The 23,622-nt window shown below is 42.4% G+C and overlaps 2 protein-coding genes and 1 long non-coding RNA gene across 3 annotated transcripts; 1 reads left to right on the forward strand and 2 right to left on the reverse strand.

The window, feature by feature from the left end:
• Positions 1–1,803, reverse strand: LOC144238278 (uncharacterized). The gene has a single exon (XM_077772068.1). The coding sequence runs from the start codon at positions 98–100 to the stop codon at positions 2–4; it is 99 nt and encodes a 32-aa protein (XP_077628194.1). The 5' UTR covers positions 101–1,803; the 3' UTR covers position 1.
• A 40-nt stretch (positions 1,804–1,843) lies between these two features.
• ZBED6 (zinc finger BED-type containing 6) lies at positions 1,844–6,485 on the reverse strand. The gene is made up of 2 exons (XM_077772067.1): positions 6,350–6,485; positions 1,844–6,064 (listed from the first exon to the last, which is right to left on the reverse strand). Exon 2 carries the CDS (start codon positions 4,784–4,786, stop codon positions 1,844–1,846), a length of 2,943 nt encoding a protein of 980 aa, XP_077628193.1. The 5' UTR covers positions 4,787–6,064; positions 6,350–6,485.
• Positions 6,486–8,575: 2,090 nt separating this feature from the next.
• LOC144238316 (uncharacterized) lies at positions 8,576–21,402 on the forward strand. The gene is made up of 4 exons (XR_013337072.1): positions 8,576–8,799; positions 8,977–9,089; positions 20,501–20,579; positions 21,357–21,402. It is a non-coding gene; the product is annotated as an uncharacterized LOC144238316 (long non-coding RNA).
• Positions 21,403–23,622: the final 2,220 nt, after the last annotated feature.

Consider the following 23,622-nt stretch of genomic DNA (forward strand, 5'->3'; position numbering starts at 1 on the left):
TTCAGGGAGTGTTTAACCAAAAAAGATAGAAACGTATAGTTATAGAGTAGCTACAGAGTGGTGCAGCAAGCTGTAGAAGGCAGAGCAGCATTATAGCCATCCTGAACTGGTACTGTCAAAATTCAGAAAGCTTCTATCTCAGGGAAGAGTTTTGTTCTTCTTTTACGGCAACACCAGTGTCACTGGCAAAACATTCAATATTGGCCCTGCAAAGGCTTGCTTATGCAGCCTGGTTTCATTTTTTCTTTCTTTCTTTTTTTTTTTTTTAATTTTTTTTTTTGGTTTACAAATGATGGCTACAACTAAAGACTTTGTAAGTATTCATTTACTCCAGTTAGTAAAAGGGTAAACTTTGGGAGTTGAAGTTTCATTGCACAATGGTACATTTACCATTTAAGAATTTAAAAAAACAAAAACAAAAAAAAAACAAAAAACCCCAAAAACAAAAACAAAAAAAACCCCGATTTTGATACAGAGAAACGAGTTCTAAATTTTGAAACCAGCCCCGTAACAAAGCAATTTTGATTCTCATGTAATAAGTACTACATAATTTCTAGGCTAAATCTTGCCAAATACTATCCAAGACAAAACTAAAATCAAAACTTAAAAAAAAGTGGACACCTTTTACTCACACTTAATACTAGTCAATTTTCCAGGAAATTTTTGGGCAGGGAATATCCCCAAATCTAAAATGAAAAAAAGGAAAAATTGGGATCTTACATTAGTTATTCAGTCTGAAACCTGTAATAGACTTTCACTAAAAGTCATCATTTTCTGGCCTCCCACTCAACCACAGAAACCTACTTTGAGAGTGGAAAGGAACTTTAAAGATGACTGACATCAATTCTCTATTTTACCAGTGAGGCAGTGATTCCTAACACCTGAAAATACGGAGTCCTATGTTTAGCTAAGATTAGAAGCCAAAAAACAATCTCATAGTTAAGAATACAGTATTACGGATCATTTAGCATATATATTTTAAGACATTTAAGATCACTTAAAATCAGAGAAACATTCTTTGGGACACAGACACTGTGTCTGTCAAAAGTATGCCCCTGGGGTTTTTATTCCAATTCCCATTCAATCTCTCAATTTTTATAAACCTATCATGTCATTTGCCCATACATTTGTAAAAAGTATCCATACAATCTTTATTTTACAGTTTCCCCACTATTCTATAAAGGTTAAAAAAGGCAATTCAAAGACTAAAAGTAATTTTTTCCTGATTGTTTTCTAATGTGTCCCTTTTACACAGATCCAATCCTAAACACAAAGGGTAACTCTATCACACTCAGTAAGTTGAAATTATAATGCTGACCAGTATGAGGAGGCAATTAGAAATTTCCAAATTTCGTGAGTTTTGTTTTTGCCAACTTGTAAGTATGGATCAGGGTTTTTAAAGAAATAGAAAAATGGGAGAGGGGGGAGGTATATCAGCTTCAGATGCTTTTTTTCCCTTCAACTTCATTGGTTTCAGGAAAATCAAATTTCCCATAATGGGAGAAATTTTTACTTAAAACCAATTACAATTCAATCTACCAGCCAGAAATAGCCTAAAGCCTTTCAATGCTGCACTATATTTAAGTTAAAAAATATTTTTCTCTCTTAATTGGTATCAACAAAATTTCAAGTGACAGTTACATTGAGTTACTACTGTGACATTTTTCATCTTCACTTTGTCCACATTACCTCTGAGGAATTTTCAGCACATTCTGTGTTTTCAGGTTTCCCCAGATGTGTGTATTAATAATAATTAGTGTAACTATGTTTAACAACGATAGCAATTAGGATACAGTAACATAGCAACAAGTTGCCCATTTCAAATGGAAAAAGGAAAAAGAAATTAAGGTAATATTTCTTTTTCATTGCTTTGAATAACTTCATTCCCAGGATCCCAGCTCAGAACTAATGTAGAATAATCATAGTTAACATTTTTCAAGTTCATTTTCAAAAACATCAGCTGTTCTATATTGTCAAAGTCCAGGCTCATGATCTGCTTTGGATGAAACTGGCTATTTGCAGTAAAGATACATTCAGATTGCCAACTACACATGGGGCAGCTTAAATACTGAATGGCAACTTGGGTCAGAGCTGGCCATATGCTCACCTTCCTCTGCCAGTAAATCAAAGGGTCACCACCTCCTGAGATCTCTGAATACTTCTCTTTGAAGTATTCATCCACTACTGCTATGGCAGAAGGAAACATGAAGCTTTTGCTTCCAATGGCAACATTATCTGCAGCTGAGCTATCAAAAGACCCTGAACTGGAGGTGCCTTCTCTTATAGATGAGGTAAATGAATCAGCTCCTACGATGCCCGAGGGACCAGAAGCATCTGAAGTCGCAATATGGCAGACCTCTGAAGATTCCATGTAGTTGCAAACTTCTTCTGCAAGGATCTGCTTGTAAGTTTCTAAATCGGCACCTTGAGGGAAAAAGTCTTCCAAACTGTTTTTAAAGCAAGGGTCTAACAAAGCAGCCAAGATACAAGGCTTGGATTTGAGCATGGTGCTCAGTAGGGAATCAGTTTCAAGTTTCAGAGATAAACTGTCCACCAGATTGAGTGCCTGAGTAATACCTCTTATTTGAAAATCTTCTCTGAGTTTCTGCAGAGAAAGAAGTAGATGATGGATTAGGGGTAGCACCTGATTCAATCCTGTGGTCTTGACACTCACTTTCTGGGTGGCCTCCTCGAATGGTTTAAGAATATCACAAACATAAGTCATTAGAGTCCACTGAAGGGAGGTGAGCACAACTCCACTGGCTCTGCCGAGACTATGGTGAACTGAATAGCAATGCTCCAAGAGCCATTTTAACATATAAAAGGTAGAAATCCAATGGCCAGTTTCATCCTGCTTCAAATTCTTCCATGGAAGTTGGTGATCATTTTGGAACTCTTGCAGTATCTGACGAGCTTTGACCGAATGACTAAAATGATGACAGGTTTTCCTAGCAGCTACTAACATATTCTCAATGCTTTTGTGCTCACAAAAAAAATCCTGAATGACTATATTTAAACAATGCAGGAAGCATGGCACATGGGTAAAACCACCATCTTTGATTGCATGTACCACGTTAGAAGAATTGTCAGAAACAATGAAGCTAGGAATGAGAAAATTAGGAGAAAGCCACAGACCAATCTGGTCATTTAATTCTTGTAAAATGTTGGTTATCAAACAGTCTTTGGCCAAACCTGTTACACAAAGTACTGCCCACTTTCTAAAATTGGGGATCCTGCCATTAGAAGAAGGTGCAGCTTCCAAAGAGACCCAGTGTACAGTCACAATGAAATAGTCCGTGGATGGGTCGTGGGTCCATATGTCCACAGTCAGGTGGATCTTTTGGCTCTGAACATTCTCCAAAGTTAAGAAAATTTTTTCTCTGACCCAATCATACAACTGAGGTACAGCCTTCGTGAAAAAGTAAGTCTCAGATGGTAATCTATAGTCGGGGGCCACAATCTGCATGAACCTCTGAAAGGCTGGGGTGGAGAAGTAGTTGTAAGGATGCATATCCTCCACAATCATCTGAATAATTGCCTGACTTATTTGACTTGAGACTGAATTTTCAGAATCTGTTGTTTCTCTCTCCTGTGCTTGTGTCAGAGCGTCTTGCTCTGCAACAGGAATAGGACTCTCAGATCTTCTACTATTTTCAACCTCTAGCACAGGAGGTTCATCTGAATCAGAGTCACTAAGGTCCTCAGCTGTTAAATCATGGCCGCCTGCAGACTTCTCTCCACGCAGCGGATCGCTTAAGAGATCATTTCTCTCGGACTCGGCCTCATCTAATCCATTTCCAACCGCACCACTGTCTTTGTTGGCAACAGCCCAATGGATGGGATGTGTGGCCTGCAAGTGGCGTTGCAGGGTTGAAGTTCCTAAGTGAGAACCTGGCCTACCTCGGCTCACACTCCGTTTACATATATTACACACAGCTCTTGAGATGTGCTGAGGATCGGTGTAAAAAAAATTCCAAACTGCAGATGTCTTGGCTCGTGTTCCAGGAATTAAGGCATGCTTGACAATGTTACTTTTGATGAGAAATCGCCCTCGTTCTGCCCTCAGGGCATCAGATACTGATTTATCACGTTTCTTACCCATTCTGTTTTCATCTAATGGATCGGCAGAGATATATTCAAAGCTTCCATTGCTTCCAGCAGAAGAGGGAGATAAAGGCATATCCAAAGTAAAATCCTCCTCCCCACTAGTGACTCCAAACTTGTTGGCCCTGGTCCAGTGAGGTGAATGCCTTGCCTGCAGATGTCGTTGTAGAGTAGATGTCCCCAGATGACTGCCCGGTTTACCCCTGCTGACACTTTTTTCACAGAGATTACAGATAGCCCGCCAGGTGTACTGGGGGTCAACATGAAAGAAGTGCCACACAATGGAGGTCTTGGCCCTGGTACTGGGTAGATAGATCTGTTTCTCTATATTGCTCTCAAAAAGACTTTCTTCGTCCTGCTCATGGGCACTGGAAGCTAATAAAGCAGGCGCATCTGCAACAGGCCTCCCAGATGACAAATCCTTACTAAACTTTTTCGCAAGGATCAGTTTTTTTCTTCGCCTCTTCCCCTTAATCCGTAAACCCTTCTTTCTTTTCTTTTTAGCAGGCAATTTTGCCTCTTTATCCATTCCTTCTGCCACCATCTTCCCCTCTATTGCATCTTCTTCATCTGTATTAGAATTAATAGGAACACATCCCAGAATCCCAGCACTGCTGAAAGTGCTGCATCTTCTGCCAGGAGAGAGTGAGGAAACTGGTACACTTAAGGTACATACACTCATTCTCTTTATGGCTCCAAAATTCGTACCAGAATCTGCGACAACAGTTTCCCCACTGTTGAGTGGGTTTATCACTCAAGCAGAAATACAGCTGTTCTTCTCTAATTGCATTACCTTGTCTCCAATTTCTTGGGGGAATCAAATTCCCTTTGCAACAATGACTTCCAAGCCAGGTTATTTTTGGAAGAAAAGTGACAGCGATGGAGAACATTCCCAAACTCTTTCATACAGGGCTTTATGATCCCTTCCAACTTCTGAGTTCTGAATCTGAATTCAAACAGTCCAATCTCTTCATGTTATAGGAAAAAAAAAAAAAAGAAGAAGAAGAAGAAAGAACTGAGGGCCACCTGCCCACAGTCAGAGAGTTAGCAGCAGCTAGAAGCCAGGCCTTCCAAACCCCAGGTCCATGTTCTCTCTACTTCATCAAGAACTATATCTGCTTGAAATGCCTTCAGCTTTTAAAATATGTATTTTGATGATGCATCATGGCAGCAATATCAATTTCCCTTAGTTCTGAAATTAATTTCAGGAGACCTCACTTAAACAAAAACATAGTGCATCATTCAACATGCATCATTTAGGACTGTCATCTGACAATAACAACCCAAAACATCAATTCTGGGACTATAAAACAAACTCCACATACTGGTCATTAACAGCAGATGCTAGTTGAGCCCTTTCCACTCCAAATAACAATACGGAGTTTTAAAAATGCGGGCGGCTAAAAAAAAGTGATTGCAGAATAAAAACTTTCAAGGTTCACAAGCTGCGTTTTCAATTTACTGTTTGTATCAAGAGTTAATCCAAATTTAGTTCTAACACATTTTTAGACTGGGGAAGCCTTACTGCCTGTAAATGAGTAACTCTCGAGCTGAACTCTCTCTGAGTGGCAAGAACTGAAATCTGAGCTTTAAACCACTTCCATTCCTTTTCGGCTGCTCCCTTCCCTTCCCCAATACCTACATACATTTACCCTAAAAAGCATCGCTATCACTAGTTCCACAGCCTCCTTCTCAAGGTCCAGAACCAAGGCCTGCAAGATGTCAACAACATGGGCCTTCCCCATAGGAATCCGCACCGATTATGGGAGTTTAGGGGGTGTTCTTCATTACGATCTCATCAATCCTACAAGGAGAACGGAAGTGTCCCTGTTGTTCTTGACTCCGATGCGGAGGGCTGGGGTGGGAGTTAATTAAGGTAAGGAAGGGGTGTAGGATACCGGATTAAGGTCGGTGGCTTTCTGTATGTGGAGTTTGAGAGTATCTCCCAAGTAGTGGGACCCTGGAGAGGAATGAGAGTAGGTAAATTCAGCTCCTGGCACTCAGCTGGAGTTAGGCAGTGGGGAGGACCGCTAAACTGGGGAAACCGTTGTCGCGAAGAAAGCAGTCTAATGTCAGTTCTCTCTCCGGGAGTCGGGGAACAAGCCGGCTTTCCGCGGCTGCTCCGGGCTCCTACGGTTTCGCCAACACCGGATGTGGGGGAGGGGAGGAAGGTTGTTGGGAAAGGAGCAGGCGCCGTGANTCCCCTGCCCCGAGCCACCGGGAATCAAAAAACGGGTCTAGTTACCAGAGAACAGAAACTTTACCGAACCGCCGACACTCTCCCCGACTCCTGTTTGCTGCCACGTCTTTCTTCTTTCTTAGCCGCTACCGCCCGCCGTCCTCACAGCAGCTACACCAGCAGAAACCCAAGACTGCCAGCGTCAAAGATGGCGCCCGGCTACAGGCTCAGTTCTAGGACCCGGCCAGTAAAAGTGCCAGCACGACGCAAAGCGGAAGGATTCTGGGAGATGTAGTTTCCTGTATGAGGCGATGCTTAAGATGGCTTCCCCGGGTCGCAGGGTCACGTGAGAGGGGAGGCGCTAGGACGTGGGGGTATCTTCCCGTGCGAGGAACGCGTTTTAGAAACTTACGGGTTTCTTGAAAGCGTCTTTAGTTAAAAAATATATATACTTTTTAAATTTTTAATTGAGTGAGGTAATAAGCGAGAAAGTCGCGAGAACTGTGTCTCCCAGACAGTGGGCCTTCAGTGTATTCTTTGGTTCAGGAACAAATCGCCTGAACTGTGTGTTGTTTTAGTTTAGAAATAAATTACTTTCCCTGTGCAGTGTTGAAGGATTTGTGCATTTATTTTTATTTAAAGAGGTGAAATTGGGTTTGGATGGGTTTCTTTCTTTTTGTGTTGAAAAACTAATTCGTGCTCATTACAAAGTTCATGAGGGTTGGACTGTGGAAAGGAAAACACCTGGCCACTTATTTCCAGTTTGAATGTGTTTCCTTTTTTTCCCCCTCTGATTATAAAAGTAATACATATAAGTGGTTTTTAAATTTTTTAAATAATACAGAACTGTAGAACACTTAATCCATTAATTTCATTCCTGCAAGATAATCTCACACTAATTTAGCAGATAGTCTGTCTAACGTTTTTGTACGCAAACATACCTAAATCCATTACTCTTGATACCAGGTCCCCTCTGGGTTAGTGCCTCAATAGAACTTCTTTAGGTGGCAACATTTTACCAAACTTGAGTAAAGAAGACAGTTCTGCTACTAAGAATGCATGCATTTGACCGTGAAGCGAGTGCGACTCCAGGCACCTTTTATTTTTCCTCTTAGACTTGTTCTGCCAGCTACCAGCTTGGTGTGGGAGCCTCAGCGGGTATAGGTCCAAGCAGTCCGGGGCCTCCTCAGACTTGGGCTTTTAACTCCTTTCAAAGAGAGAAGGCGCACATTAGAATCCTAGCCCCTGCCTCACAGGACAATGCTCTTCCAGGATTGCCGTGTCAACCAGGTCTAGCAAGCAGTTTCCTGGCCACCAATTTCTGTCTGTGCCACACACCTAGGGGTTTTCAGTTTGGCAGAAGGCTTGCCACACAGCTGAAGGGTTTTTCATGCTAGGGCTTTACAAGCTGCTGTCCTGGTCTGATCGGTATACTAATATATAGTTATATCTGGGTTGCCTGGGTAGCTCAGTCACACATCTGACTTCGGCTTGGGGCATGATCTCACAGTTCGTGGGTTCCAGCCTCGCATCCGGCTCTGTGCTGACAGCCGAGAGTCCAGAGCCTGCTTTGGTTTCTGTGTCTCCGTCTCTCTCTGATATGCCTCTGCTTGCGCTCTGTCTCTCAAAAATGAATACATGTTTTAAAAAAATGTATAGTTATATCATCTTTCATCAAATCTAAGGCATCTGTGATTGTAAGACACATCCTATTTTACCGAACTCTAAGACAAAAACCTGCCAATTAAACTCTGACAGGCCATTGATTAGAGATGTTAACAGTTGAAAGAGTATATGTTTTAGAATGAATGAAATACAGTATTTTTGAGGTAGGAATGAGCTAACGAGCTAACAGTATCCATATTGTTTTGCAGTTTGCTTTTTCCCCTCACTGTACAATGTATCTTGAATATCTTTTAATGGTTATCAGCGTTTAGAGGCCTGCCTTCTTTTTAACAGTTCCCATGCCTTCTGGAAAGCCGTTTCGCAGTAAGTTTCAGCAGGGTATGAATAATGGGAGGCAGACATCACCGGGGTCTGTCTTGGATACTACTGCATGCAGTAGTGAGAACTGAATTTTTCACTCACAGTTTTACGTGTGCGATGACTGACTTTTCCACAGACTGGCTTCTAACTCCATACATTTCAAAACCTTGTCTCCCCTCCATAATCTACATGTCACTTACATCAAGATATGACCTCTGGCCCGATAGCTTTGGGTCATAATGCCAGATGAGTCTGCAGAGTGGGTAATAGGGGTATTCTTGAAAGCCACTTCTACCCCTACATGTCACCAACCCAGCAGCCCCCACCAGTATCCATCGTCCCTCCTCTTTTTCGTCCTGCCTGTGGATCTCAGCTGTCCCACGTGAGTGAGGAAATAGGGGCCAATAGAGCCTTCTAGCAAGAAGCCTTAAGTAGGAAACGTAAACACCTGCTAACTACAATGGATAGATTTCACCATCTTGCTCTAGCTGCAAAACCGGGACCGGTATCACTGAAGTCAACCTTCCTAGGTCCGCCTTCCCCTCTTTACTCCCAATGCATTCTTAGACTGCTTTATTTCTTCATGCAGAATTTTTTTTCTTGGTATTTAATTTTGGGATGGGGTAACAGGATTTATTGGGTGATAGGTTATTTAAGAAAAAACAGACTACTTCCCATGATCACTGCCCTCATTTACCTTACACCAGATGTAGTCCTATGTTTAAGTTTGCTGGGCTAGGCATTGTGGGGAATCCCAAATGAGCCTGAGATGTGGAAATGCCAACGTGGAACTTTCCTGGAAGACATGATACATACAAAGGTAAATAATTACCAGGTGGTGCACCCCAAGGGTCCAGCCATGGTTTAGACTTAGGGTTATAAGCTTAAATACATGAGCCAGGCTTATGTGTGTATGAGTATGGTGAGTGGCTGTGAGGATAAAACTTGAGAATGCACGCCTTCGCTAAAGGGCCAGCTGTTACCGCTCAGCTTCTGTCCCATCTTGCCAGGAGTGGATGCAGACCCAGGGCCACCACATCTTCTGATGTTTAAAGAGAAACTAGAAATTTAGAGTTTTACGTGAAAATGTCTGATGTGTCCATTTGGAAGCTAATTCAAATACAAGGACGACAAACGACCACTTTGTGCGCTGGTCTGTAACTTCTACTTTAGTTCAAGGAGAGCTAGAAAGGAAGAGGTGGCCATTGAAAAAAGCACAGTGTCTCAGGAAATGCTTTCTGGAGGGGTGAGACTTGAGTTGATGGAAAATAGGCCAGAGGTGAAAGGTAAGTGAAGGCAGGGGAAAACCCCTCAAGAGGTGAGGAGAGAAAATCAACTGGAGGAGTCCCCACGTTACAGAAAGAGAAAACATCGCAAAAGTAGGTTGGAACAAGATGCTAGAAGACCTTGGCTGTTGGGAAGGCAGTAGAATACTATCGCGTAGATAATAGGGATTCCTTGAAGGAATAGGAACCAAAAAGTAGAAAGTTTGTAGAAAGGTAGAAAGTTTGCAAAATTGTGTCAGAAAGGCTGTGATAGTGGTGATATTCGGTTTCTTGTATTTTAAACCTGCCTCTTTATAGTTGTTCTCCAAAGCCTAGTAACATTAAGACTCTCCCTTCTATTTAAAAAAAAAAAAAGGATGGTGAGGAAGTCTTTTGCTCAATTCCTTACTTTTCTCTGGCACACCTAATTTGTCATCTTATCTTTATTGCCAAGTTCCTTGGCCAGTTTTTCACCTCACATGGACTCTTCAATGTATTTCATTTAGACATATTCTCATGGCTTCTCTGAAATCACCGCAGTGGGTCCATCAGTCTTAAATTGAATGGCTCCTTTTCAGTGCTTTTTCTTCTTCTTTGCAACCAACTTATATTAATAGTGGATTATTATTATTATTATTATTTGCCAGGCACTATGCTAACAGTTTTATATACATTATCCAATTTAATCCTCAAAATAATTCTGTGGGATTACTGTTATTATCTATCACTATTACTTAGGTAATACTATTTAAAAAAATTTTTTTAATGTTTATTTTTGAGAGAGAAAGAGAGACAGAGCATGAACGGGGGAGGAACAGTGAGAGAGGGAGACGCAGAATCTGAAGCAGGCTCCAGGCTCTGAGCTGTCAGCACAGAACCGGATGCAGGACTTGAACCTACAAACCGTGAGATCATGACCTGAGCCAAAGTCGGATGCTTAACTGACTGAGCCACTCAGGCACCCCAATAATACTATTTTTTTTAAGTTTATTTGTTTATTTTGGGAGTGTGCAAGTGGGGTAGGGGCAGAAAGCGAGAGAGAGAGAGAGAGAGAGAGAGAGAGAGAGAGAGAGAGAATCCCAAGCAACCTCCACACTGTCAGCACAGAGCCCAATGCAGGGCTCACAAACCGAGAGATCATGACCTGAGCTGAAGTCAGATGCTTAACTGACTGAACCACCCAGGTGCCCCAGTTAAGTTTACCTTTTTTTTTTTTTTTACAAACGTTTATAAAGTTCTAGTGATGAGTCCAAGGGGTCATTGCTAGTATGTGACAAAGTCTGGGCTCACACCCACATCTGGCCAACTCCAAATCATTATACAATCATTTGACCTTCGTTCACCACTTTTCTCTCTTTCAACTCCCCTTCCCGTGGCTTAAAGGACAAATTTCTATCTTGGTTTCCTTCCACATTGTCTGGCTGCCTGTGGTCTAGCTTTGTCATGTGTTCCTCTTTCTCTGTCCCTCACTTAATCATTGATGTTCCCCAGGATTCAATCCTATGCCCTCATCTTTTCTCACTCTGCATTCTCTCTCTGGGTTATCCTTCTATTTCCTTGGTTTCAACTATGAATTAGCTTTATGTTGTGACTCTCAGATCTATATCTTGGACCATAGCTCAGTCCAGATCTCTGTCCAACTGCCTACAAGAATTTTCAATTATATGTTTCTGAGTTCTTTTAAATCAGCATACCAATCATCACCTTGTCTTCAACATCTCTTCCTCTTCCAGAGGTCTTTCTCTTAGTACATGGCACCGCCCACCACACACCCAATTATTGAGGTCAGGAATCTGGGAGTTAACCAGGACTCCCCCCTTTTCCTCACCTGCCAAATCCAAATACTTAGGAATCTTATTGACTTTACCTCCTAAATATCTCTTGAATCTGCATTTTTCTTTTCCGGTCCCATTGCTTCTGCTTAGTTCAGGCTTTTATCACTTGTTGCTCATTTTCCAGATTGCTACCATGCCTCTTTTTCTTTTAATTTTTTTTAATTTTAATTTTTTATTCATTTCTGAGAGAGAGAGAGAGAGAGAAAGAGAGAGAGCAAGAGAGCATGAGCAGGGGAGGGTCAGAGAGAGAGGGAGACACAGAATCTGAAACAGGCTCCAGGCTCTGAGCTAGCTGTCAGCACAGAGCCTGATGCGGGGCTCAAACCCACAAACCGTGAGATCATGACCTGAGCCAAAGTCGGTCACTTAACCAACTGAGCCACCCAGGCACCCCTGCTGCCACACCTCTTTGTTGGTTTTACTTCCTCTCCACCTTGCCCTCTCTTGTCTCCCTTCTAAACAACCACAGAATTTCTCTCCTAAAATGCAAGTATAAAGGCACCAGTCTGGCTCATTCAGAAGACTGTGTGACTCTTGATCTTGGGGTTGTGAATTCATGCCCCATGTTGGGTGGAGAGATTACCTTATATAAATAAATAAAATTATGGGATGCCTGGATGGCTCAATTGCTTAAGTGTTGGACTTTGGCTCAGGTCATGATCTCACAGCTTGTGAGTGTGCGCTCTGTGCTGACAGCTGAGAACCTGGAGCCTGCTTCAGATTCTGTGTCTTCCTCTCTCTCTCCCCCTCCCCCACTGGTGCTCTGTCTGTCTATCTGTGTCTCTCTCACAAACAATAGGTGCAAGGCGCCTGGGTGGCTCAGTCAGTTAAGCCTCCGCCTTCAGCTCAGGTCATGATCTCACTGCTCGTGGGTTTGAGCACCGCGTCGGGCTCTGTGCTGACAGCTCAGAGCCTGGAGCCTGCTTCAGATTCTGTGACTCCCTCTCTCTCTGACCCTCCCCTGTTCTCTCTCTCTCTCTCAGAAATAAAGAAAAAAAAATTAAAAAACAAAACAAAAACACTAGGGGCACCTGGCTGGCGGAATCAGTTAAGTATCTGACTCTTGATCTCACAGTTTGTGAATTCAAGCCTCGCCTCTGGCTCTGCACTGATTTTTGAAAAGCCTGCTTGGGATTCTGTCTCTCCTTCTTGCTGACCTTTCCCCACTTGTTCTCTCTCTCTCTCAAAATAAATAAATAAACTTAAAAAAAATCAAAATTAAAAAAAATAAAATTTAAAAATAAAAAATAAAATGCAAGTATGATCTAAACATCACACTCACATAGTCACACACATGTTTGTGCATGGAATATTTTCTGGAGAATCTACTAAAAGTGATTAATGGAGGGAAAGTGGAGCTGGATGTTCGAAGTGGACATGAGATGTTCCGTTGTACTTTTCGGTACTAGTTAGAATTTTGTTTTACTATATATATGTTACTTTTGTTATAAAAACTAGTTTAAGAAAAGACATCGCTATACTTTGATCTAGCAATTCTACATCTGTAAGTTAATCCTGTACTTATACATGAACAAAAATGACATACATATGTGGATATGATTTCACCTAACTACCCGTAAATATGATGGTGGCTAAGTTTAAAGTAGGACAGCTCTCTAAGGTTGTCCTGAAGAACAGTGATCTACTTTATACTATGTATTAATGTGTATAAACATGCAAAAAGGCATTATGTAGTGTTACCATTTGTATATATAGAATGGTCTCTGCAAGAGTTTATAAGAGTGGTTGCCTCTGGGGCACCTGGGTGGCTCAGTTGGCTAAGCACCCAACTTCAGCTCAGGTCATGATCTCACAGTTCGTGAGTTCAAGCCCCACTCGGGCTCTGTGATGGCAGTGCAGAGCATTACTTTGGATCCTCTGTCCTCCCGCCCCTCCCCCACTCACACACACACTCTTTCTCTCTCAAAAATAAATAAACATTAAAAAAAGAGAGTAGTTGCTTCTGGGGAGGGCCAAGGGGGCAGGAGACTGTACGAGGTGGCATGGGAAAAAACTTACTTTTCACTGGCTTTTAGTGTTTGAATTTTAGACTGTGTTTGTGTGCTATTCTACTCCAATTTTTTTCAATGCATATGATTTGAACAGGCAATATAATCCATCTCACAAGAGGAGGCAGAGTTCACTTGTATTGTCCTATGCTGACTGGAAGCTATAATGCTCTTTCCATTCTTTGTAGATACACAGTATTATGCAAAACGAAGGAAGGTTATACCGGTAATGACTTTCCTGCATTCCCTGATGAACTGCCTAATTATTGTTTTATGTAGGACAGAGCCTGATGCATACAGTATAATCAAAACTATACTGGTCACTCCTCTTAGCTTTTCTTCCATGTTCACAAATACACAATCTCTCTGTACTGTAAGATCTTTAAAACACATTTTAAACCTATCCCTTCATTTGGACTTATCTATGAATCAGAACAATTCCAAACTTATATATTAAGATTAAAATTTACAGGGTACCTGGGTGGCTCAGTTGGTTAAATGTCTGACTCTTTATTTCAGCTCAGGTCATGATCTCGAGGTTCTTGAGATAGAGTCCAAGACAGGCTCTGGCTTGTTACAGCTGAGCCTACTTGTGATTCTCTCTATCCCTCTCTTTCTTTCTTTTTTTAAAAATGTTTTATTTATTTCTAGGAGAGAGAGAGACAGCATGAGCAGGGGAGGGTCAGAGAGAGAGGGAGTCACAGACTGAAACAGGCTCCAGGCTCTGAGCTGGCAGTCAGCACAGAGCCCGACGCGGGGCTCGAACCCACGAACCGCGAGATCATGACCTAAGCGAAAGTCGGACGCTTAACCGACTAAGGCACCCAGGCGCCCCATCTATCCCTCTTTTTCTGCCCCTCCCAGACATGTGCACCTGCGTGCATTCTCCCACTCTCTCTCAAAAAAATAAATAAACAAAAAAAAGATTAAGGGCACATTGGTGGCTCAGTCAGTTGAGCTTCCAACTTCAGCTCAGGTCATGATCTCATGGTTTGTGAGTTTGAGCCACATGTCTAGCTCTGTGCTGATAGCTCGGAGCCTGGAGCCTGCTTCAGATTCTGTGTCTCCATCTCTCTCTGCTCCTGACCCACTTGCGCTCTGTCTCTTTCTCTCTCTTTAAAATAAATAAACATTAAACATTTTTTTAAATAAAAAAGTTTAAAATGTACTTCCTTACTGAAAATTCTTCAGCTATTGCCCATTAACTTTAGGATAAGTTCTAGCTTCTAGTGATACCAATTAATATGCAAAACCTTACTTCTGTCTACATCTTCATCCTGAAAACTTACTGGTCCGCTCTCCTCCAGTTCTTTGCTTAGTCATGTTGAATGACCTGGAGTGACCAGAATATGTCCTTTTCCTCAAGCCCCCATGCTTTTGCACATCCACTTTCCTATGCCTCAAATGCCTTCTCTCCACCCTCAATCAACCTAACTGGCTTCCAGCAGCCTGCGCCTTATCACGTTGCTTAGGAATTGGCTTGTTACTCATTTGCTTCTTTCTATATACTGTGAGCTCATTGAGAACAACAACATCTTGTCCAGCTTTATAATCCCAGGGCCTGGGGCGCCTGGGTGGCTCAGTCCGTTAAGCGTCTGACTTCAGCTCAGGGCATGATCTCACAGTCTGTGAGTTCAAGACCCACATTGGGCTCTGTGCTGACAGCTCAGAGCCTGGAGCCCGCTAGGATTCTGCATCTCTCTGTCTCTCTCTCTCTCCCTCCTCCCCTGCTTACTCTCTGTCTCTCAAAAATACATAAACGTATAAAAAATAACAAAAAGAATTTACAGTCATAGTGCCTAAAGGCATTTGGTAAGTGTTTGGATGAATTTGGGGGAATATATGCTGAGATTGGAGAGTTAAGGGAGCAGGGTTGAAGGCCAGGGAGAGGAGTTTGGATGATGACAAATAGGAACCAGTTGTTTCTTGTGGAAGCGAAGGGCAGGACAAAATGGACTTGGGCGAGAGAAATGCTGGACAGGTAGGCAGGAGTTGGGTGTGAAGAAGTATGAGTGGAGATCAAGGTTGTGACCTTGGGATGGGAGGGAAAAGCCTGAGGGGAAACTGGGTTGGGGAGAAGGATGAATTGAGAGGACAGAAACAGGCAACAATGGCAAGAGCTACCATTTACTGAACATCCATACCACATAGGTGCTAAATGCTTTACAGGCCTGGGTGGACCTTGTGCTCTTGCCAGAGTTCAACAATGCCCTTCCTTCACTGTGTCTGTCTGCTCTGGGGGCTTGTTTGCTGTCATTAGTGAATTGTGGTGCAATCCCTTGTATCTTTCAGCAGCCACAAATTTATAAACTAACCCATCCCATAAAACAGACCAGGAANAAGACATGACTGATGGGTGGGGAAGGCTCAGCCAAAGTCAGACTTCAGGAAAGGAGGGTCAGTTTCTCAAGAAAAAAATCCCTATCAGGGAAAATGGATTTGGGGCCAGTTTCAACCCAGACTCAACTCAATGCCCTATGGGACAGCCTCTCTCGTTTTTTTGTTTTTTTTTTAATGTTCACTCATTTTTTGAAAGAGAGAGAGACAGAGCTCAAGTGGGGGGAGGGATGGAGAAAGGGGGAGACACAGAATCGGAGGCAGGCTCCAGGCTTTGAGCTGTCAGCACAGAGCCCGATGCAGGGCCTGAACCCACGAACTATGAGATCATGACCTGAGCCGAAGATGGATGATTAACCTACTGAGCAACCCAGGTGCCCCTGGGATAGCCTCTTTAAGAGTGTATATTGTGTGCCCTGAGAATGATTTCAAGTGGGGGTAGAGGGAGGTGACCCTAGAGTAGTGTATGTGTATGAACTGAGTGAGCTCACACCTCAGAAAGTCAAGAGGCCTTCTGGGTTTAGTGGAGATGGAGAATGTTTTACTGTCCAGGGAAACCTACAGATGGCTACATTAAGGCCTGCAGGAGTCAGGAAACTGGAGTTTTATTCCTCCAGGACTTCTGGGATTTAAGCCAAGAAACTGACACCAGTGACATTAACAGATTTCTAGTTCTACTGAGTGGTGGATCTGGGGCTCCATTATTAGCAGTGGCAGCAGGTGCTTGGCTTGCCCAGAGCTGGGCAGAGGCCAGCAGGCATGGCTGCTTTGGTCAGAGTGGCATCTCCAAGGAGCTATTACGGACCAGGAATTGCAGAGTCCAGCTCAAAAGGCATTCTGGTCTCCTTTTCACCAGGCACTGAAGTAGCAAGGAGTGACCAGGGTTATTCATGGACACACAGGCACTATGGGAAANAGAATGGGCTTTTTTCCACATCTGATGTTGGGTCAATTGGTTACAGGAATGCTCAAAAAAAAAAAAAAAAAAAAAGAGCAGAAGGTAACTTCTGAAAAAGATTGTAACTTCCTGTTTGTCAAACAGGTTGAGACTCAGCAATACCTGGAATGTTGTTAAGAATGCAAGTTTTTAATTCTAATGAATCGGAAAAGCTGTACTTTAATATGCTGTCTGGGTGATTTCTAATAAACATTAAGGTTTGAGAATGACAGAACATCACTACAAAAGTAGAATTATTTAAATTCAGAGTAGGGATGTCTTGGATATAGTCTCTCTCTAATCTGAACTCCCCAAACAACCCACTTTACTAAGAGAGGCTACCTCCCCCATGTGGGCAAATCCAGAGATGGGGAGATGTCCCTTCTCACTCAGTCTCTCAGTCTCATTGGCTACAGTGACCTGTCCTTCCTGGAAACACTCTCTCCGTATGGCTTCTGTGACAACAGACTCTCCTGGCTTCCTCCCAGGGCACATGGGAGAACAGTGAGAAAGGAGGATGGAGACATGGCCAGGTCATGTGGCACCTTTTAGATCACAAAAAGACATCTGAGTGGCCAACAGACAGACACACGAAATGATCCTCAGCATCCCTCGTCATCAGGAAAATACAAATCAAAACCACACTGAAATACCACCTCACGCTGGTCACAGTGGCTACAATGAACAAATCAGGAGACTCTAGATTCTGGCGAGGATGTGGAGAAATGGGCACCCTCCTACACTGCTGGTGGGAATGTAAACTGGTGCAGCTGCTCTGGAAAACAGTGTGGAGGGTCCTCAAAAAATTAACAATAGAACTCCCCTATGACCCAGCAGTAGCACTGCTAGGAATTTACCCAAGGGATACAGGAGTGCTGATGCATAGGGGCACATGTACCCCAATGTTCATAGCAGCACTCTCAACAATAGCCAAAACATAGAAAGAGCCTATGTCCATCAATTGACAAATGGATCAAGAAGATGTGGTTTATCTATACAATGGAATACTTCACCAAATATTCCCTAATGTTAACACCTTGCATAAATAACTATGATACGATGATGGAAATGGAGCAACTAATAATTGGTACAGTATTATTAACCAACTTATACACATTGCTGAGATTTTTATCAGCTTGTAGCCAATGTCTTTTCTCTACTCCAGGATCCATTCCAGGACCCCATAGAACATGTAATTATACAACTTCTTCCTCTCCTCCAATCAGTGGCCATGCCTCCTTCTGGCCTTGTCTTTTCTGACCTATTATTTCTTCTAACATTTTTCTGCATCAGTTTGTCTCTTCTTTAGAACTCCAATGACATAAATATTAGAACTTTTAAAAAATATTTTCTTTTCTTTTATAAATTTTTTTTTAGAGAGAGAGTGTGAGTGGGGGAGAGTGATGGGAGGTGGGGGGGGTCATCTGGGTGGCTCAGCTGGTTAAGCATCCAACTCTTGATTTCAGCTCAGGTCATGATTCCAGGGTCATGGGATCGAGCCCCATGTGGGGCTCTGCACTGAACATGGATTCTGCTTAGGATTCTCTCTCTCTCCCTCTGCCCCTCCTCCCTACCTCTCTAAAAAATAAAAAAAATAATTTAAAAAATTTGAAATGTAATGATTGGAATATTACATAGAAAAGCTGAGAACCACTGATCTGACAAGCTATAGTTATAGTTTTTCTTTAGTTCTGGCCACTCTGTAACCCAAGATCAGCAGAAACACTCTCAGCTGGCCACCTCTTTGGGCCAAGTTTGATTTAAAAAAATTTTTTTAATGTTTATTTATTTTGAGACAGAGACAGAGATGAGCAGGGGAAGAGTGAATTGCCTGGTGGGCCTGGTGGGCCAGGCACACAGACAGTACAACTTAACAGGCCTTGAGGCAGAAAACAGGGGATAGTAGAATTCTATAATTCTCCAATTAATTAAGAGGCTAAGCCTATTGAGAATAGCATTAAAAGATCAAACTTGGGGCATGTGTGTGGCTTAGTTGGTTAAGCATCCAATTTCGGTTCAGGTCATGATCTTGCCGTTTGTGAGTTCAAGCCCCACATTGGGCTCTGTGCTGACAGCTCAGAGCCTGGAGGCTGCTTCAGATTCCATGCCTCCCCCCTGAGCCAAAGTTGGACGCTTAACCGACTGAGCCACCCAGGTGCCCCTGTAGAATTGTGTCTTGATCTGGGATTATCAAGAATGGATTTCCTCTCCTATAGAGAGTCACAGTTCTCCAGGACACCTGAGACACAGTTGAGCTTCTGAGTCTTGGCATCTGAGTACAAGTTACCTGGCAATCTCGTAAAAATTTAGCCAACTCTGAAGACCTCCTCTGATGTGTCTGCTTGGTATCTCCCAGGGCACTGGTGGCTCTAGGTCTGCCTTCTGCTTTGATGTTTGCTGTGACTTCCAGGAAAGGAAGAACCTCCCCTAAATTAATACCGCATCTGTGGTATAATCCTAATCAGTTTATCAGGAAATCAGCAAAGGCACAGGCCTAACAGTCTTCTTACTCTCTCATCTTTTGAAACCTACATGTGTATGTGTGTGTGCATGTATGTGCACATATATTTGAATCTTATAACACATGGCTGCAGATATTATTAGGTTCATGTATCATTGGAGATATTCATCTGCTATGTAGTTATGGGAGACAAAATAATGCTCCCCTCCCAAAGTCAAGTCTTAATCCCTGCACTGTGAATAAGTTACCTTAGTAAAAAGAACTTGACAGTGTGATTAAGTCAAGGATTTTGAGATGGGGAGATTATTCCAGATGATCTGAGTGGGCCCAATATAATCATAAGGATCCTTATAAGAGGGAGATAAGAGACTAAGAATCCGAATAGTTAATTCCACTTCTTGACACACCCACATACTACCAACACTCTCTACCTTTAACTTATTGATGAGGAAGGGAAAGACTGAAAGAAAAAAATAGCTTATGGATTACCTTATTTTCTCCTTTCTTGCTATGTCATTTTCAGCTCAAGTGGTTAAGATTAATATAAAGAAGTAATGGAAGTCAAAAAGGATATGATAAGTAGTTTGTGCCTTCTTTCTGTCATACCAGTTTCTCAATTGGTTTAAGGGTTAGAGTTTGCAAGTCAGTATAGGCCCTCAGCCCACAGGGAAAACAGAAGTGATGTTAAAACACCATGACACTGAGGAAGTGCTCAGGGAGGGGGCGTGATGGAGGGTCAGCAAAATCTTGTCTTCTGCTCACCATTAAAGGGTGAATTGTAAAGAGGGAAGGAGACTTAGAGACCTCCGTATTTCATACTAAACAGCATTCTGAGCAAGGCCACAATCCATATAATACAAATGTGAATAATTACTATATTTAACTCATTCAGGAAGTATTATGATTAGTTATCTTTATATCTACTTCCTCATCCTGGCCTTGAAAAACTATTGCCCACGTACTTAGCCTTGTCAAGTTCACGATATGAGACAGTTACCGCAATAGGGCGTTCGGTTTAACTCAAAATTTCCTGGCAACTAATGTGAGAACATAAAACTATAAAGGGAAAGGAAGAATTATAATGTAATAAATAGTCTTTCATTCACTCATTTGTAAACATTCTCAGAAGAAGAAATAAACAGAAAGGTTACTCTCTATAACAGAAAGGTTACAGTCTACAATTTATTCCTCATTTTACCAATTTGGGAGAATGTAAGTAGAACTGGCTTATTGGGGTAGAAACATGAGCTGGCTTTATTTTTTCCAGAGCCTGCCCCCTGACTGTGGTTGGCTGAACCCCCCCCTCCAACTTTCTTGCTCAGTGGTAGCTCTCTTTACAAATTGTCATTCTGATCTCTTGGTTTTTCATTCTGTTTCTGGTTTCCAGGATTCTCTCATGCCGGTATTTAAGATCTGCTCGAACCTTCATTTTCACATCAGATACTCATGTCTTCTTACTTGACCAGGTGAGGTTGCCATGCTCTCTGTGCTCATCATTGCTTCCCTGGCTAGCCCTGCCTGGCCATCAGTACCAGACATGGCACCTCCTGCGTGACCAAACACTGGTCACTTGTGGGGTGAATCTGAGCGCCCTGAAGAATTCTGTCCACAATGTCATCGCCAGGTGGGGGAGAACTAGATCCTGGATCTGCTCTGATCCCACCATCAGAGTCTGTCCAGGCTGCTATAACAAAAACTACCATAGACTGGGTGGCTTAAACAACAATTTCTCACAGTTCTAGAGGTGGGGAAGCCCAAGATCAAGGTACCTTCAGATCTGGTGTCCGGTGAGGCCTGCTTCTCTGTTCCCAGATGGCCTTCATCTCCATGTGTCTTCATGTGGCAGAGGGGACAGAGGAGCTCTCTGGATTCTTTTTTTTTTTTTCTATATATGACTGTTAGTCTCATTCATGCAGGCTCTACCCTCATGATCTAATCATCTCCCCAAAGCCCCACCTCCTAATACCATCACACTGGGGTTTCAACATGTGAATTTGGGGGCCACACAAGTGTTCAGTCTATAGTACCCACTCAAGTGCTTGTGAGGCTATCCTCAGATGGTATACACCCAAAAGATGCATCCCAGAGACCACTTACCTGGCACCCTGTGGAGCGGCGCAGGCCCAATCATCTTTCCCTGGACACTCCTGTTGCCATGCCCAACAGTGGGTGGGCCAGCTGCTTCACAGCCTTCTCTCTCTCAGTTCTGACAACTCTCCCTTCTTTCTCCTTTCTCTCTGCAGAAAGAGATGATTACCACCCACCCACGGATGGGGACAGTGAAGGAGGAGAGAACCTCTCTTCCTGACCCTCAGACTCCTTAGTAACTAACTCCTTAGTCCTTGCCCACAGAGCAGACTAGGCGTGATGGAGAGCGGTGCTTGGTAGGGCTAATCTTCCTGCTCTCAGTAAGGCCCGAGGCTGACCCCTGACAGCCCATAGTATGCTGAATTCACAATGTGGGGTGCTTTATACCAAGCTTTAGGCTTTAGCGTGGATTTCTGAACAACAGAAAAAAACCTCCCTCAACATTTTATGGTATAAGTACATGCACTGAAACCACATCATCAATCACTAATTACCAATAACTTGCTTTTATCTTGGGCATTGTGCCAAAATCCCCTGTGAATACAAAGGGCTTCAATATATTTTCCTGCAGGCAATATGATACAGATTGATAGGGAGACTGACAATATACGTTAATAAAACAATGCAGCAAAAAAAAAAAAAAATACCCAGAACAATTACACTAGCGTCTTCTTTAATGTTATACCCGTTTTGCAGAAGGAACAAAGGCATATTTATTTAAATGGGATGAGGCAAGATGTCTTCACTGCCAGCTTTAGTCATGCCTTAAAATTATTTTTTTAGGGGTGCCTGGATGGCTCAGTCAGTTAAGCGTCCAACCTCAGCTCAGGTCATGATCTTTGCGTTTCATAAGTTTGAGCCCCACATTGGGCTCTGTGCTGACAGCTCAGAGCCTGGAGCCTGCTTCGGGTTCTGTGTCTCCCTCTCACTCTCCCCCTCCCATACTTGCACTCTGTCCTCTCTCAAAAATAAACATTAAGAGCAAATCAGAGAACTCTAGATGCTGGCGAGGATGTGGAGAAATGGGCACCTTCCTACACTGTTGGTGGGAATGTAAACTGGTGCAGCCCCTCTGGAAAACAGTGTGGATGTTCCTCAGGAAACTAACAATNAATAAAAAAAAGAAAAAAACTAAAAAAAACTACTCAACAGAAAAAAAATAAACATTAAAATTTTTTAAAATTATTTTTTATTTTGAAATAATTTACAGAAGAATTACACAACTAGTACAGACAATTTCTGTATACTCCTCACCCAGCTTCCTCTAATGTTAACATCTTATATAGCCATGATACAATGACCAAAACTAAGAAACTAACATTAATGTAATACTATTACTAATGTAATACTATTAACATGGATTTTTAATGTAATCATTTTCCCCACTATTGTGCTTTTCCTCTACCAGGATCCAATCTGAGGTACCATTTCATATCTAGTCAACATATCTCCTTAGCTCCCTCCAATCTGCAACAGTGTCTTAGTCTTTCCTTGTCTTTAATGCCTTTTAATACTTTTAAGAGTCCTAGTCAGCGGGCTACCTGGGTGGCTCAGTCTGTTAAACATTCGGCTCTTGATTTCGACTCAGGTCATGATCACACCATTCCGTGAGAGCTCAAGCCCTCTGTAGGGCTCTGCACTGACAGCGTGGAGCCTGCCTGAGATTCTCTCTCTTTCTCTGTCTCTGCCCCTCCCCTGCTTGTACACACACACCCACACTCTCAAATAAATAAACTTAAAAAAAAAAAAGAGTTCTGGCCAGGTTTTCTGATTTTTTTTCTCATAAGAATGGGATTTTGTGGATTTGAGGTGAAGTATTCTCCTCGATCATATAACAATATGACTTATTACTGGTAGGTTAACCTTGATCACATGGTGAAGGTGGTGTCTGCCAAGTTTCTCCACTCTAAATTTACTCCCCTCCCCTTCCATATTTAAGAAAAGAGTCACTAAATCCAGCCTGCACTGAAGGGGAGGGGAATTAAGTTCTAGGGCGAGTATTAAATAATTTGTGGACATGTGTTAGTCATCACAGTAACATATAAATATTTGGGAGGAGAACTTTGAGGCTATGCAACTATCTTATTTCTCTTTAAAGTGTTATCTACTAGGGGCACCTGGGTGACTCAGTCGGTTAAGTGTCTGACTTCAGCTCAGGTCATGATCTCATGGCTCATGAGTTCGAGCCCTTCATCAGGCTCTGTGCTGACAGCTCAGAGCCTGGAGCCTGCTTTGGATTCTGTGTCTCCCTCTCTCTCTGCCCCTCCCCTGCTTGTACTCTGTCTCTGTTTCTGTCTTTAAAATAACACTAACAATTTTTTTTAAAGTATCATTCACTAATTTTAGCATTCATTAGGACTTGCTCACAGCAATTATTCTGTGGTATCTCTTTTTAAATTATTATTATTAATTTTAAATTAT

This window comes from Crocuta crocuta, unplaced genomic scaffold (assembly GCF_008692635.1).
Source record: "Crocuta crocuta isolate KB4526 unplaced genomic scaffold, BGI_CrCroc_1.0 scaffold318, whole genome shotgun sequence".
In the NCBI taxonomy this organism is placed as follows: domain Eukaryota; kingdom Metazoa; phylum Chordata; class Mammalia; order Carnivora; family Hyaenidae; genus Crocuta; species Crocuta crocuta.

Excerpts from the sequence above, each read along its gene's own strand:
- LOC144238278 (XM_077772068.1), bottom strand. The coding sequence starts at position 100 with ATGGCTATAATGCTGCTCTGCCTTCTACAGCTTGCTGCACCACTCTGT.
- ZBED6 (XM_077772067.1), bottom strand. The coding sequence starts at position 4,786 with ATGAGTGTATGTACCTTAAGTGTACCAGTTTCCTCACTCTCTCCTGGC.